The sequence below is a fragment of the Octopus bimaculoides genome, chromosome 26 (assembly GCF_001194135.2).
Source record: "Octopus bimaculoides isolate UCB-OBI-ISO-001 chromosome 26, ASM119413v2, whole genome shotgun sequence".
NCBI classification, from domain to species: domain Eukaryota; kingdom Metazoa; phylum Mollusca; class Cephalopoda; order Octopoda; family Octopodidae; genus Octopus; species Octopus bimaculoides.
In genome coordinates, this window is record NC_069006.1 from 23,149,773 (window position 1) to 23,166,599 (window position 16,827).

General features: G+C 36.9%; 2 protein-coding genes across 4 annotated transcripts in view; one reads left to right on the forward strand and one right to left on the reverse strand.

Annotated features, from left to right (window-relative positions):
* LOC106879162 (uncharacterized) overlaps positions 1 to 2,415 on the forward strand; it is a 40,245-nt gene extending 37,830 nt beyond the window's left edge. Inside the window, exons 4-5 of one of the 2 annotated variants that reach the window (XM_052977089.1) lie at positions 650 to 959; positions 1,205 to 2,415. In XM_052977089.1, the coding sequence (XP_052833049.1) occupies positions 650 to 921 (272 nt within the window). In that variant the 3' untranslated portion in view covers positions 922 to 959; positions 1,205 to 2,415. Of the gene's footprint in view, positions 1 to 649 lie in introns of both variants that reach the window. The other variant, XM_052977087.1, reaches the window with a different exon arrangement.
* Positions 2,416 to 5,688: 3,273 nt separating this feature from the next.
* The window catches only part of LOC106871978 (golgin subfamily A member 3), a 30,753-nt gene continuing 19,614 nt past the window's right edge, over positions 5,689 to 16,827 (reverse strand). For both annotated transcript variants that reach the window (XM_014918769.2, XM_052977022.1), the window contains exons 10-16: positions 16,575 to 16,789; positions 15,750 to 16,028; positions 15,258 to 15,374; positions 14,142 to 14,267; positions 13,738 to 14,003; positions 13,063 to 13,176; positions 5,689 to 12,391 (exon numbers count right to left, since the gene is read on the reverse strand). In XM_014918769.2, coding sequence (XP_014774255.1) covers positions 12,277 to 12,391; positions 13,063 to 13,176; positions 13,738 to 14,003; positions 14,142 to 14,267; positions 15,258 to 15,374; positions 15,750 to 16,028; positions 16,575 to 16,789 — 1,232 coding nt within the window. In that variant the 3' untranslated portion in view covers positions 5,689 to 12,276. The remainder of the gene's footprint in view (positions 12,392 to 13,062; positions 13,177 to 13,737; positions 14,004 to 14,141; positions 14,268 to 15,257; positions 15,375 to 15,749; positions 16,029 to 16,574; positions 16,790 to 16,827) is intronic.

Consider the following 16,827-nt stretch of genomic DNA (forward strand, 5'->3'; position numbering starts at 1 on the left):
AATTTAAATGAAAATTCAATAAAAATTACTAAAAGTTAAATTTGAATTTTTAAAACAAATTTAATGAATTTTAACCAAATTTATCTATTTTTATTTTTACTTATTTTTATTTATTTTGAATTGATATTTTTTTTATTTTATGTTGAATGAAATTTTTCAACCAGTAACCCTTAAGTTTTAGCAACAAAACCTAACAGAAGTGAACTTAGCCAGCAAAATATATTGATTATTATTCTCCTTCATCATCATTTAATATTTAATCACCCTCGCTAATTTAACTCATAAAACATTTCTTATTTAATCATCCCTTTATGACTTAAACTAGTCTTCTCCAGCCCAAATACTTGTTTTATGTTCAAGCCAGCCAGATCCAGCCTCTCACTTATCCTACAATGTCATTCTAAAAATAAACAATTACATCATTGAAATCTCAAAGCTATAAGATAATGCATGATTAATTAAAAACAATGTGAATAAAGAAACAATACATTTGACAGAGTAATAAGAATGCTACCAGGTTAAAAAAGGATTTATTTCCAATAAACTTAGATATGCAAAGATGTTACATGAAGGTTTCCTTCTTTTGGGTTTTGCAGTAAAAACTTAAGGTTTCCCTTCCTCTTCTCACAGTTGTTTATTTTCTCTTCAGGGCAAGTACAAGCTATTATTAGGGACTGTAATGATAAGATATTCTCATTCTCCATGGAACATCCACCATACAAAAAACTTGAAACTGTTAATGGGGATTACAACATTTCCGTGTGCTCTTATGTTTCCTCTCAAGGAGCAATACTGTGCGTTTCATTGTGCGATGAAGACATGTGCAATGGCGTGTTTGGCAAATCAGATAGCATTACATTAAGCCTACCACTATTTGTCATATCATTACTTTCAGTGAAGGGACTCGCAAACTTCAGTTAACTCTTTAATCATTGTCAGTCCTACCAGCCATGATTTCAATATCAGTTTACAGATGTTGTTTTCCACATTTTATTGGTTTCCATCAAGGGTATTTATTTAACTGACACCAGAAGGATTAACAGTAAAATCTATAGAATGGCAATGAAGAAGAAGAAAAAATACTAAACTATTGTAAGCTTCATCACAAATTCAAATATTATCAAATAAAATAAAGCTACCATACTTTAAAGAAAGAAACAAAGACTGGACAAAAGAATGGACAAAGAATGAACAAAAAATGGACAAAGAATGGACAAAGAATGAACAAAAAATGGACAAAGAATGGACAAAGATTGGATTGAAAGAATGGATGGAAAGAAGGAAGAAAGACACAAACAAATGAAGAGTTTTGTTTAGTTCAGTTTGTCATCACATTCATCCACAATATAAAGATAAAACAGAGTCATCTGGCTTTTCTACATTCAAAGGTCACATCCTGTCAAGGTCAACTGTGCCCTTCCTCCTTTCCAGAACCTTTAAAATAAAGAATCAATAAAGTAACAGAGTCATTTTAATTGACTCTCTCTCACACCTGCTGACAAAATTCCTGGTTTCATGCTTATGTTAGAAACAATTGGCAGAAGCATTAGCATTCTGGGCAAAATGCTTAGCAGCATTTCATCCGTTTTTACATTCTGAGTTCAAATTCAATGTGCATATGGCTGACTACTCCACTGATGTGCATACCCTTAAGGTAGTTCACAGGAAGATTCAGTGTGACACAGAATGTATCGAGACTGGTCCCTTTGAATTACAGATACAGTAAAGTGGAGTCATGTGAAATAAAGTGTCTTGTTCAAGGACACAATGTATTCCACTTTCTGCAAGCATCAGTCGGTTCTTTTACTGAAAACCACTTGAACATTCTACTACTAGTGAATATATATATATATATATATATATATATAGTAACAATGAGGATTTTCAAAACCTCTTATGGGGATATTTTTATCCAAGATACACTGGTTTAATATCAAATATTTTGAAGAGATATTTCTTCAATGAATATATTATATAAAATATCCATATATACATACATATGGGAAATGGTTCTTTGCATTGAGAACCACTTCCCATTGCCAACCGGTGGTTGTCACATGCTGATGGCAGGTCAATACCCAGAAACTCGGGTCTGTGTGTATCGGTGAGGCTGGAGATGGGAAAGATGACTTCCCTTTGCAAATACTGATAGAGCACAGAAAGTGTGTCAATAGCCAGTTGGAGGAAATGTCTCCCTGGGGCTACAAGCTACAGTAGCATCAACCCTTAAGAGTTAGCCACATTTAGGTGACAAATATACTTCACGATAAAGTACACCATTTTTCATGTTAGAACTATTTTACAACTTTTCAATCAGTTATCTCCCCTTCTTCAACTTAGCGTCTGTGACCTTTACCAATGTCTTTCATCCAGCTTCAAATTCTCATTTTTAATAAACTGATAAAAGAAATTAAAGGATTTGTTTCTTGATGGATTTCATTAAAAAAATTTTTTTGTTTGATACTTCGACTGATTCACGTCTTTATTTGCCCAAAGACATTCTCCAGGTAAGCCATGCATACATCCATGCAGACACACACACATGCATATATATACATGTACGTATGTGTACATAGATTTACACGTTACATACTTGTAAGTACACGTGTATAAAAGCATGTATGTATAACATATAATGAAATTTATTTTTAACCGGCAAACTTTATTTGCAACTAGGAAACACAGAGTGGTATCAACAAAATAACTTTTATGACTTAGTCAAGTGAAGAGCAAAACCCAAGTATTTTCTTTTATTTACAGCCAACATGGGTGACAATAGTGATAGGGAAGCAAAGAGGTGGGTGGCACAGAATTATGTTGCTCCATTAAGAAGCAATGTATCAAGAATATTTAGCTCGACTGGACTCCACGAAAGGTGTTCAAGGGGGAGGTAATAGGTTTAACTCTAATGCCCTTTTAAAATAGGTGCTCTCCCTTAGATTAGCTTTTTTAAATTTACAATCTGCTCGGTATCACCTTCAGGTTTTGAACTGATCCATGCTACCTGCCTTTTTCTTGTGTTTCAGTCATTGGACTACGGCCATGCTGGGGCACCGCCTTGAAATATTTAGACGAACAAATAGATCCCGGTACTTATCTTTTTAAGTTTGGAATTGTGCGCCGGAAAGTCCGTATCAATTGCTGATTCAGTGAATTTACGGAATTTACCGAATGCCGTCGCCTTCGGGTAGAAAACGAAAGATTGCCCTACCACGCTACAAGTGAAAGAATCACACTAATATTTATTTATATTTAATTTACACCTTTAACTTTGAAGGCTTCATACAACAGCATGGCTCTTTGTAACTCTTACAACATCACTTTATATGAATGCGTATCTTGTTTCTACGGCAAGGATGATCTCCTTTGCATTTTTAGCCGAACACGGCCACCAGCCGCGTACACGAGATTGTCCGGGGAAAACCGGATTCTGCCGTAAAACCTCCGTAGACCTCCGAACCGAAAGAAGACCTCTTTGTGTCGTCTGCCAGTTTTGAGCAGAAAACCACCAAACTGTTATTGGAGAACCGGGCATTGAAAAGACAGTTTTCGTCCGTCGAAAATACCTACGCGGCTGGATTGTGAAAACGGTTTGGCTTTTTGGCGGACTGGAACGAATAAGTAAGAAGGCATTTATGATCCCACCGCTAAACGAATCCAGTGAGACCGACAGACGAGATGTTGGGACTTTGCCTGCACTTATTCCCCAATTATCTATAATGACCGTTAGCGTGTGCCTATTAGTAACCTCAACAACCTGTGCTATATACACACTATCAAGTGAACCACAGTCAGCATTTTGTTGATCCCGTCAACCCATCAATTGAGCGTTTATGGAGAAAGCTCAAGAACAGCATAATTCGATCTGGAATGAGCCTTGAATACCCGAAGCAGTAGTATGGTCGCTCGGTTCCTTTTCCGACGGGATGTCTCACCACCAACCCAGCGACTTCGTAAGTTTCTTGTGGCGGCTGCAACATTTACATCCAGGTTCCTGAAGACACGGAAGACTATACACAAATAATTATTTTAATTAGTATCTTTTAAAACACATAGTTGAGGCCTATTGGTCCCGAATCAAAAGACGGCTGAACTATATCAATGGATCAGCGGACGATATGAAATTGTCGAAGTTTATCCTCACTAAATTCCAACGGCGGCGGACATGGCGAAGGTTTGAGTTTGTAATAAAAACAAATTCACACTTTCATTTCACTTTGTCATATTACTGCAGGAAATTTCTCTGAAAGAAACCTTTGCAGAAAGGTAAGTAGATTGATTAAATATTTCTTTCATTATGTTATCGCAGTTTTGTGAGATTTTGGCTGTTATTTCTAGCATAAAAAAATTTCCCTCCATATTTTTCTACGTCGATTGAAAAAAAAAATCTAAAAGAATTAAAATGTTAAAATTTGGGCTGAAGAAGGAGAATTAAAAATTTTGGCGTATATTGTCGCAAAAACAGGAAATATCTTTAGCAGGATGAAGGATCCCATTTCTTTCAGATAATTTTTTTTTAAGAATTTTTTGTTTGTTGTTTAAAGATTGTATACTTCTAGTGGGTGTTTGCCCTTTCTTGTTTTTTAACCTTTACACTGGTATTTCCTAAGGATAACAACAAATTTCTGCTTTATTTAATATGGAACAAGATTACTGGCGATCTAACGGTACGAGTCCTAAATATCGGCCTTTTCCGTAAAAAGTGTCTTCGGCGATCTGTACCAAAGATCGGCCTTTTCCGTAACACCCGCACGATCTTCACTACGGTGTTAGGGCTAGTGTTTAGGGTTAGGGTTACGGTTAGGGACGGAATTCCCTAACCCTAACCGTAAACCCTTCCAAATAAATCGCGCTCTCTGTATGTCTTTCGCTTTTATGACGTCGTTTCCCTGTTTCTCTCCAACACTTTTTACGGAAAAGGCCGATCTTTGGTAAAGATCGCCGAAGACACTTTTTACGGAAAACGTTGAGATAGAAATAGTCTGTTGCTTTTATATTACACTGTTCTAACAAGATAATAGTTATTTTGATACATTTTTGATTTCTTAATAACTGTACTTGCTTTACTCATCCATATTTGATCGGTAGTATTCTCAACACAATGGTACAATAGGAAACCTTAGGCTTTTCAGAATTTATTTACTGTACATAAATTCAAATGTTCTCTAATGAGCTTTTGTCAGATACCCTTTGTTGATGAAAATATGTTTTTCTCTAGGTTATGTGGAGGCGCAATGGCCCAGTGGTTAGGGCAGCGGACTCGCGGTTTCGATTCCCAGACCGGGCGTTGTGAGTGTTTATTGAGCGAAAACACCAAAAGCTCCACGAGGCTCCGGCAGGGGATGGTGGCGAACCCTGCTGTACTCTTTCACCACAACTTTCTCTCACTCTTTCTTCCTGTTCTTGTTGTGCCTGTACTTCAAAGGGTCAGCCTTGTCACTCTGCGTCACGCTGAATATCTCCGGAGAACTACGTTAAGGGTACACGTGTCTGCGGAGTGCTCAGCCACTTGCACGTTAATTTCACGAGCAAGCTGTTCCGTAGGTCAGATCAACTGGAACCCTCGACGTCGTAAGCGGCGGAGTGCCAACATGCAAAAATCTGGTGTTTGGAATATAAATTAACATGAAAGTTTGATCATAGAACCAAAGCAAAACTCAGGCAGGTTAAAGTAATTAACACAACACAATCAATAAATAATCTTTTAATTAATTATGAAACTGCTGGAGTTACAAGGATAAATTGTTGGGTTTTTAAAAAAAAAAAATGGGGACTGGGTAAATAGCAGGAAAAGGGGAATATAACAGTAGATGAAAAGAGTTTTTCATCAAGAGACTGAAACGAGGTGACGGCTGAATGTCATTTGTCAAAGAAGTTTTCATTGCCTCCAATATTCTCCAACACAAAATAATGTTGTCCAGTGAATAGTTTTGTGAACCTTCAACACTTTGCTACAACCTCTCCATCATGTACCTAAATTCTTTGTTTTAAGAAACAAATCGTTTCTGAAACCATGAATAATAAAAACAGTCATAACAATAATAATAATAATTTCAAATTTTGGTACAAAGGCCACCTATTCAGGGGAGCGGGGTAAGTTGATTGCATTGACCCCAGTATCCAACTGGTACTTATTTTATCCACCCCAAAAAAGGATGAGAGGTTAAGTGAACTTTGGCAGAATTTGAACTCAGAACATAGACATGAAATGCTGTTTAACATTTTGCCCAGCATGCTAACTATTCTGCCAGCTCGCCACCCTAACAATAATAATAATAATAATAATCCTTTCTACTATAGGCACAAGACCTGGATTTTGTCAGGAGGGAGGACAGTCAATCACATCGACCCTCAGGACTCAATGGGTACTCAATTTATCAACCCTGAAAAGATGAAAGGCTAAGTCAACCTCAGTGGAATTTGAACTCAGAATGTAAAGACAGACAAAAAAACCATTAAGCATTTCACCCAGCATGCTAACGATTCTGCCAGCTCACCACCTTAATAAAAACTCTCATTTTGGCACATTGCAGCCTGTTGCTGCATTCACCTTTTGTCTGCATATTCCTGGGTCTTCTCAAGCAACTCCTAGTGCAGTCTTCATCCCTGTGAGATATTTTCTCATCTGCCATTTTGCCTGTCTTGATGTTTTCAGTTCACATTCCACTAAGGTTAACTTTGCCTTTAATCTTTTTGAGGTCGATAAAATAGGTACCAGTCGAGTACTGGGGTCAATGTAATTGATTTATCCCCTCCCCCAATTCCAGGCATTGTGCCTATAGTAGAAAAAAGATTATTATTATTATGGTGGCAAGCTGGTAGAATCGTTACTGTGTTGGACAAAATGCTAAGCAGTATTTCTTCCAACTTTACATTCTGAGTTCAAATATTGCTGAGATTTACTTTGGGGTCCTGTCTTTTTTGAGGTCAATAAAATAAGCACCAGTGGAGCAGTGGGGGTCAATATAATTGGCTTATCTCTCCCTTCAAAATTTTCATGCCTTATGCCCGTTGTAGTACAAAGAATTATTATTATCTCTTAACCAGGAACCATGGAATATGAACTTTGCATGGAAGATGATGAGGATGCGATGTTCATACTTTTCCCTGTAAGGGAACAATACATGCAAAATAAATTATTAAAAATTCCAGCTAAGAATCAAAGCAACCACATTGATAGACATGACCTCAGTTTTCTAAATTTAAATTAAATAAAATTAATAAGAATAATAATTTTTTATTTTATTTTTTAAACCAAAAATATAATCTTTTCTTAATGAATCATTTGAACCAAAGAAAAAAATATTGAGAACAGAAAAAATGCAGAGGGAAAGGGAGTTTGAAGAACCTCAAATACATATGAATAAATAAAAATATTAGCTTACTGAGCAATGAAACATTATTACAACTGTATGTGATGTTAAGACCGACAGCACCCACTTTCATCTGCTAGAAATAGCAACCAAATTCCCTCAAGTCACATCCAACTATCTTAAAACAGAAAGAATGTGTTATATACAATATAGTCCCTAAAATACCTTTTATCATATCCCCGCCTGATCAAAATCCAGGGACCCCCACTTCTTTTCTCTCTCTTTACACTTGTTGTTGCTGTTGAGTCTCCAAGTTGGCCCCTTTTTGAGAAGACCTATAATCAAAGGCATTCTAGCCATGACCATCCCATCTCATTCAAGAATAGAACATTTCAAATTATGAACTGTCATTTTCTAAAAATGTAGGGTATGTTTGAGGTAAATTTGACTTATTTCTAGCAGATCTAGACATCATGTAGAATTTCTTTCACTGGTTTACTCTTCACTTCTGAGAAAGGGTTGAAACAAAAAAGAAACAGACCAATTTAGAGTGACTAGCCCAATTGTAGCCATTACTACCTTAGCCCTTATTTCCCCCTCTGTGTCTAGGTGTAGGCCTCTTTTAGAGGGGTTAACACATTTCATGTAAAGATTTTGCATAAACCTCTCTTCTAATTGCTCCCTTGAGTGTTATAAAGCTATACATAAGCATTGTGCATATTAAACGAGCTTGTTAACTTCCCCACTCCCCTCCCCCCAAAAAAGGGGTAACACAGTGACCTTCTCTCTTCCCAGCTTTCCTGAATTCAGGATGGATACAGGGAGCTCACAATTAGAATTTAACAACATACATAATAAACAGTTGGATAATTTAAGTAGAAAAGCTGTACGGGGGATGGTGGCAGTGGTGGGATAACGCAATGGAGGTGGAGTGTGTTAAGTGTGATGTGGTGTAATGGGAGTATTATGTAACAGAGGTGTAGTGTTGTGGCAGTGGTATGGTGTGGTGCAGGTATAGTGTTGTGTAACGGTAGCTGTAGTGTAATATGATAGTAGTAGTAGTAGTATGGGAGTATGTGCTGTAACAGAGAATTGTAGCATCCGCCATTTGTTAGTGGTTCCCTATTCTTGGTAGATGACGCCTTTACACCACTCAGCTGACATCCCTCCAATGCATGGGTCTGTTTGAGTAGTCGTTGCTGGTGAGGGTCCAGTTGTAGGGTAATGTGATGCTGGCAGTTGCAGTGTGTGTTGTAAGTGTAGTAGTAGTAGTAGTGTTGTGAGATGCAGAAATAAACATGACTTTCTCCTGCTAAAAATAATCAGAAACCAAATAAACAGATTCGTACCCAAAAACAGTCATAAAAAAAAAAAAACAGAAAAAGAGAGAGAATTCAATTAACAAAGAAACTCTTAAAATGAATGTTAAATCTAAACAAATGTAATAAATAAATATCAAGAAGTAAAAAGAAAAAGCAAAATTATTGAATTACCTCTCAAAAGAAAATATCAGAGCAGGAAACAAATTTGTAAAAACAATGATGGGGGAAAAAAGAAAAAATACAAAAAAAGAAAATGGACACAAAGATAAGTAGGGTATGTGATATAGTCACTGGTTGAGAGAGTGTGACTCGTCTCACTTGCAATGTCTTCTTATCTCAGCATTTAGAAACAAACCAAACAAGAAGCAAAAAAAGAACCCCTTTGTTTTTACCTCCCAATCACAGACTAGAGGGGTAATTAACACTTTAACTGCAAAATATAATTTCATATATATATTGTTTTGCAAGATTCTTGATGTAAAAATGTGTGGCAAAAGATGATTACCCCCAAATGTAACAATAATTTCATGCTTATTCCAGAAATGTTAAATATCTACCAAAAAATAGAATTGATATTTTCTGCAAGTCACATTGCCTTGATAAACTTGACATCTCTCAACAGAAAATAGTTCCAACAGGTTGGAATATACAATTCCTTTCCACAGTTAAGCGTTGTGAAATTTCCGCAGCAGCAAAAGAGTTTACAGTTGCTATTACCAGGATGTTTTTGCAAATGAATTCAAAGACCAAGTATTCAGTGGTACAACAGTGCGAAGTTATAGTCATTGTGCTGATTGTTTTGTTTGTTTATTTGTTTAGTATTGTTTACAATTGTTTTTGCTGTTGTATTTGTTTCTTTCCTCCATGTTCTATATATTTCCAGTCATGTTTGAAACTCTTTCCCTTTACTTTTTTATAATTTTTCACCAAAGAAACCCCGCATTATCAACAATTTTGACAAAATTAATTAACATAGGTGCCACATGTTATCACATGTGAACTAGTCCAAAATAATTATTGGCCACAACACATACTTTGTAGGGGCCAAAGTGGCTGTCATCTTTCTTGTTTTCATTCAGAAATTAAAGGAACACATTGCAAAAAAAAAAAGGGAGACTTCCAATTGGTATGTGTGCACATTCATTCATGCAAATACATGCATATATAAGGGTGCAGGTATTCAAACACACATACACAAACATATAGCCACACATATACATGCATATGTACACAAGTATGCATCTATATGTGTATATCACTCTCTTATATTCATTTTTCCACTCAAGGAAATGTTGGACTTTTCCTCCAGCAAATTGTCAAACATGAGAAAATAGCTGTAAAATCACACACACACATACAAGCAAGCTTTGTTTTGGCAACTATCACTTTTTCTTTCTTTGTTCTATTTAAAAAAAAAAATCTTTAAAATTTCTTCACAAACCTTCTGTGAAGAATTCTGCCCAAGAACTTGACAGAATGTGTCTCAAAGACAACTTATCAATCGTTCCTCATTGATTAGTGTTGGTACACAAACAAGATTTCACTCAAGAATGTCGGCTACCTTTGTTTAAAAGACCTGATCTGGATAGGAAAGAATATTGTCTCAGGGAACTGAGTAACACTTTCTTCCTTAACAAACCAGGTCATTCATAATATATATATTATATATACGCACACGCATATACATATATAGACACACATACATACATACACATATATATAAGTAGATAAAGATGCAGAGTTTAACACTTTCTTTCTGAGCAAGCCAGAGCATTTAAAATATATATATCATATATACATAAGCACACACTCACTCACACATATATATATACACTTATACACATATATAAGTAGATAGAGATGCAGGTATAACACCACACACACATATAAGTAGATAGAGATGTAGAGTATAACACCTTCTTAACAAGCCAGGTCATTTATTATATATATATATATATTATAAACATATGTAGACACACACATACATGAATGCATATACATATATACAAAAGTAGAGATACCGGTTGTAACACTTTCTTTCATCATTTATAATATATTATATGTACACACACACACACACATATATATCTGCGATGGTTTTTGATAAGCAGTATCAATTTTTACAATTCTGTAAATAATAATAATAATAATATTTTATAAGCTTAAAGCTTATAAATGATCCCTGTGTAATGACTAAAGAAATTAGTCTAATATTGGGGCATATAAATAAGCCCCTGATGGAAATAAAGTAGGGTTTCCATATGCATGAGACTCAAACCCACAGCTCTTTGTTTTCATGACCAGTGTGTAACCAAGCAGACAGAGATGGAGGGTGAACAGAGAACTTCCATTGGGATGTGGCAGGGAGCCTTATTTATGTAAAATACAGATTCCTTGACAACAACAAAAAAACCAGTTTTAGACAAACATCAGTCTTGGTACTGCTACTAGAGTCTTTACTAGATATGGTTAATTAGCAAAGATGGCACTTTGCATCTGATTAAAGTTGTCTTGAAAGAAATAATGTTTGAGAAAGATATTCACACAAATCAGACTGATGGCATCCAGTCTGCTGGGGTTTTTTATACAACAGTGATTTGAGAGAGACTTGGCTGATATTTCTAGCAGGTTGAGTGACCGCATAAAGGTTGTTAGTAAGCTCAAGAGGCTTTTTCTAATTGTTGTTTAGCCCAGGACAACACTGACTGAGCAGATTGAAGACATGCTAATCATGACCACCATCACTTTCTCTGTGTGTGCATGGTAGGGGGTGTTCAGATTTAAGACTACATTATCCAATGTGTTTTTTCTTTATATGAAGTACATTTGGCTACTATTTCTAGCAATATCGAATGATCACATAGAAAGTTTCTCTGCTTGTAGACACCTCAGATTGATGAAGATAATATATGCCAGCCACTGCAAACTGGGTTTCACACACAGGCCATAATCCAAATGAAAACCAGGGATTTAGTGGCAAGATGAACCAAATTAGGGGACACATGTCTGATGTTGAGTACAGGATAGATTACCTTACTCCCACTCAATCTCACATCACTTACCACCTCCATACACATACATACATAAATATATACACATATATTCAGATATGCACACACACACATACATGTATAGGTTTACAAAGATACATATTTAATATATATACACTTACATATATACACAAAATCATACATACATACACATTCAGCCAAGAAAGATTCTGTAAAGACATGCAGAATACTGCAGGAGATAGCAGAAGGAACTAATTAACCAAAACATAACGATAAAAAGTTTTAACAAAGACCAAACCCTACATCCCACTGGACACATCCAGAACAACAAAGCAATACATAGATATATATATATATATATATATATATATATACACATGTATGTATATTGTTAGTAATAATACTTTTCTTTCCTTTGTTTTCCTCCAACTGTAATAAATGAAGGATCTTGTGTTCTTGATTTTTGGATTGTTGCCAAAATAAGGCAATAATTGAAAGATAAGTAAATGAGGGTGCTACAGAGATCCAGTTAGATCCAGCAGGAACTGGTGCACCACATAGTGTAATAATAATAATAATAATAATGATGATGATGATAGTAATAATAATAACTGGCTGCACACTTTGTATTCAATAGGTTGCTTCTGAAGTGTCTGCCACGGTAGTTGTTAGCGTCGGGCAGGACGTTGTGTTGGTTACAGTTTGTACCACTTGTTGTAGTTCAACAACCTGTGTTTCTACATCCCTGTAAATAGGAGAAAGGAAAAGAGATCTTGAAAAGAACACTGTTACACCACACTGCAGCAAACAAATTTAATAAAGTCAGTATGAAAAATACACAACATTTTTAGATATATATTTATATATATTGGGTTGTCCCATAAATAATGCGGTTCTTTTCAATAGCTTGAACTAAAAAAGTCAGAGGGAGATGGGATAAACTACCTATATCAACTTGCTATAAAAGCAGGTAGTAATTTTACTTTGTTCTTATTCTTAGTGCAAGTTTTGAAGAGTGCAGTTCAATTCTGATACACACATAATTATAAATAATCAAAATGAATTGCTCATCTGGTGGTGTAGATTTAGCAGTATGGGCAAACCAAAAAATTATTTATAATACACAATACAGCAAATGAATTTGTTCTGTTAGATAAGGCATATTTCAGCATCAATGCACAATATATATAAAACTATAAACTTCTCTCAACAGAACAAACGAACTTGACAACCAATATATCACTATTTCAATCTTGTTGAGCCTCATTACCTTCCATGAAGCCAAGGTAATTGTTTCTCTTGCCACCATCATACATAATATGTAGAAGTACCAGGTATTTATAATCTACGTAATAACATTCTGGTTCCAAGTTCTATAAAAGCTGAAAAATATGTCAGAACTACAAATAGACTAACCTCCAGGTTTCACCAGAATTCTGAATAGCTGCTGAATGATCATCGATCTGCTTCTCTAGTCCGGAGATTTGAGCTCGAAGACTACTCAGGCAGGACTGCAAGTCATCCAATGGTCTGTAAGAGATTACATATTCATGAAGTAGTAATGGTAGATGTAGGTATTTTAAATTACAGTCTCTTTCACTTACGTTACAACATGTAGCTTATACATGACTCAGTCACACAGACAACACTACAGTCACATCACAGACACACTGTCATGATCATGCAGTTGTGCGTTCGATTCCCGGACTGGGCTATGTGTTGTGTTCTTGAGCAAGACACTTTATTTCACGTTGTTCCAGTTCACCCAGCTGTTAGAATTGAGTTGCGATGTCACTGATGCCAAGCTGTATTGGCCTTTGCCTTTTCTTTGGATAACATCAGTGGTGTGGAGAGGAGAGGCTGGTATGCATGGGCGACTGCTGGTCTTCCATAAACAACCTTGCCTGGACTTGTGCCTCGGAGGGGAACTTTCTTGGTGCAATCCCCTGGTCATTCAATGACCAAAGGGGGTCTTTACATCTTACTTCTGTGACTATTCAAAGAAACAGTGAGTTATGAAGGAACTGACAGAAACTGGTGACATACATATGTATGTGTGTGTAACTGTACCATGGAGGAAAGGTTACTTACTTGCTTTCCAGAGCTTGGACTGTTGTGTCCTGCAATAGCTGTTCCAAGGCTTCAATGTCAAATGGTTCACCGGCCAGCGCTAATATGGTCTCCTTGGTATCTTCATCCATTTGTGTCCCGACGTCTCGACAGTTCGGAGAGCAAGCTCCTTCAGTCACAGGCTGCGTTGATTCAGGTTCAATGCTGGCTTCTGCGGTCAGGTTTTCACTGTTAACTAAGGTCCTCTTGGGGGAGCTTTTTAATTTGGATGAAACCTTTTTGGAGATCTGGTTGCAATCAGAGAAAAGAACACAAAATATAAACTTAAAAGTAAAAAAAAAAACAGAAATAGATTCATCAATCTAACATAAACATACAGAACAACAAAAATCAAAACAAACAGCAGAAAAAAAAAGTCTTCTGACCTTATGTTGATGGATTGAGGTCTTGAGGGCACTCCTTAATTCGGACACTTTAGCCTGTTGGTTCAACTTTTCTTGGCGTGAGGCTGTCAGTTCACCACGGAGGGCCTCCAGTTCTTGTTGGTTGTTCTAAGAATTACAAGAAAACAGATTTTTTTTTTTGTTTTTGTTTATTTTAAAGTCTTACTCAGAGGAGCAACAACTGTGACCCTTAACAGAGTCATGGTTGCTGTTCTTCCTATGATTTAGGGGCTTAGTGAGTGGAAGGATGAGGGGGAAGTGCTTATGATCCTTTTCAGGGTCTCAATGATGGAAGCAAAGAAGGGGAACACCAACACTCCTATTTAGGGCCTCAGTGACAGGAGAGAGAGGAAGGGCAGTGTTTGTGACCCTTTTTAGGGCCTCAGTGAATGAAGGGAGAAAGGACAATGTCTGTTAGGTTTTTTAATGCTTCCCTGACTGGAGGGAGGAAGGACTGCCTACATGATCCTTTTCAGGGTTTCTGTGACTGATAGGAGCAAGGAAAAGCACCAAGACCCTTTCCAGGGTCCCTAGAGAGAAGGGAGAAACTAAGATCCAGATCAAAGACGTTACTGAAAAATAATACACAACACATACATTGGAAGATAGAAGCAAGATGTAGACCCCACCAGATGCATTGCTGGCTCCTTGTCTAGGAAAACAGTAACCTGGAATAAGAACTGATACAAAACAGAAGGGTCTTTTTAGCCCTCATTACATAAAACAATTTCTCCTGTGCCTGTGGAACTATAAAATACACCTAGGGCACTTTGTAAAGTAGTTGGTTATAGGAAGGGCATCCTACCATATAAACCTTGCCAAAAAGGAAAAAAACCTACAACGAAGATGTGAACATCAGAAGCCACATTGCAGGCTACTGGTCAGGAGAGTAGCAACTCTGAGTAAGAAATAATACAAAGCCCTCCTTGTAGGGGACGAACTCCCTAATGCTGGTAGCATGATAAAATGCATTGAAGATATACACAGCATCATAGTTGGTTTGTTTAGAATGAGTGAAACAGGGAGATAGAGAATGTTAGGTATCATATCTACAGGTTATTTGTCCAAACTAAACATGAGGACAGTTGAAGAGAATACCTGTAAAGTCTTTTTCAGATTCTCCTGTTCCAGGTCGTGTCGTTCTTCAGACAGAGTCAATTGGTGACGAACAGACTCAATTTCAGAGTTCTTCTGTTGAAGCTTCCATTGTAAACTCTGCAAATATAAAACAAATTAAAACAAACTGAAGTCAGAGAAAGACAAGCATCATCATCATCATCATCATTGCAAAGAGCACCTGTGCCAGTACCACATGAAGAGCATCCGTGCCATGCCACATGATAGAGGAACTGTGCCAAAGCCATGTTAAAATGCATCCATGCAAGCGCCACATAAAAACACCCAGTACACTCTGTAAAGAGGTTGGCTTTAGGAAGGGCATCATGCCAAAATAGATGACTGGGGCTTGGTGTAGCCCTCTGGTTTGCCAGCTCCTGACCTGGGGCTAAACAACAACATAAGAAATGTAAGTAAATAAATGACATCTCACACCTTCTGGGTAAAAACAAGTAAACAAGAGAAGCCCTTTACCTCTAGTTGCTCCAGTATGACTGGATTGCGGTCCTGATTGTCGGAGAGGTTCCGTTGCAAGCGCTCAATTTGAGCGTTCAGTGTTTGGTTAACATGCTGCACATTCTGAAGACTAGACTGCACCTGAGACAGCTCTTCCTTCTTTCGCTGCAGTTCATCTGCAGTTGCATCACATTGCAATGCTTTCTGCTCAAAGCTCCCCTGTAATTGCTCCTGTTCAGTTGCCAGAGCTTTCTGTTGCCGCTTCAAGTTTTTGTTTTCTTTAATTTTCACACCAATCTGCAATGAAGAAACAGATATGTTTCAATAGATACATCCATGTAGATACATCGTGTCGTTTTTCATGTTTTTTTCGTAATGTAAAAGCTGTAAAATACATCCAAATATCTTTTACAGAGTGCAAACATTTAACCTAGAATTGACATATGTAGAGTTGATAGATATATTTATTATACCATACAGACACTGCAACAATCAGGCAAATTGATATCAAAAAGGATAAGAATCTGGGAAACTATAAGAAAAATTTAATCCAATAGTAGGTTTTTGATTCCAAGAAAGACCATTCTTGCTAAGCCTGCACATATGATTTGTTTCTAGTGATCACCACCCCCTCCATCAAATCAACATGGCCTATACAGGTGCATGGTGTGCCACACATCAGGTGTCAAAGCGATTGTAGAGCATCATCATCATCATCATCAATGAAATTAAGTGATGAACCACTCAGTCCAGCATTTGAGCTCACAAACTCGCATAACACCCTAACCACTAGGCTATGTGCCCTCATAATAAAAACAACAGAAAAAAAACCAAAAGACCGACCTGTTTCCTGAGCTCTCTCTGGTTACTCTTTTCATGAGCCAGCATCTGTTCAAGTTCCTGTAACCTGTTGCTGAAATCAGAATCGTTACAATCTTGGTTCTTCAGCGTTTCGCTGAACTGGGTCTGTAGTTCGACCAGTGACGACTCACGACGAGCCAGAGCTTCTTCTAACTCAGCCACATGGTTCTTCAGAGTTGTATTGCTTTGTTGTAAACCTTCAGAGGTAAAAAAAAAATATATATATATATATATA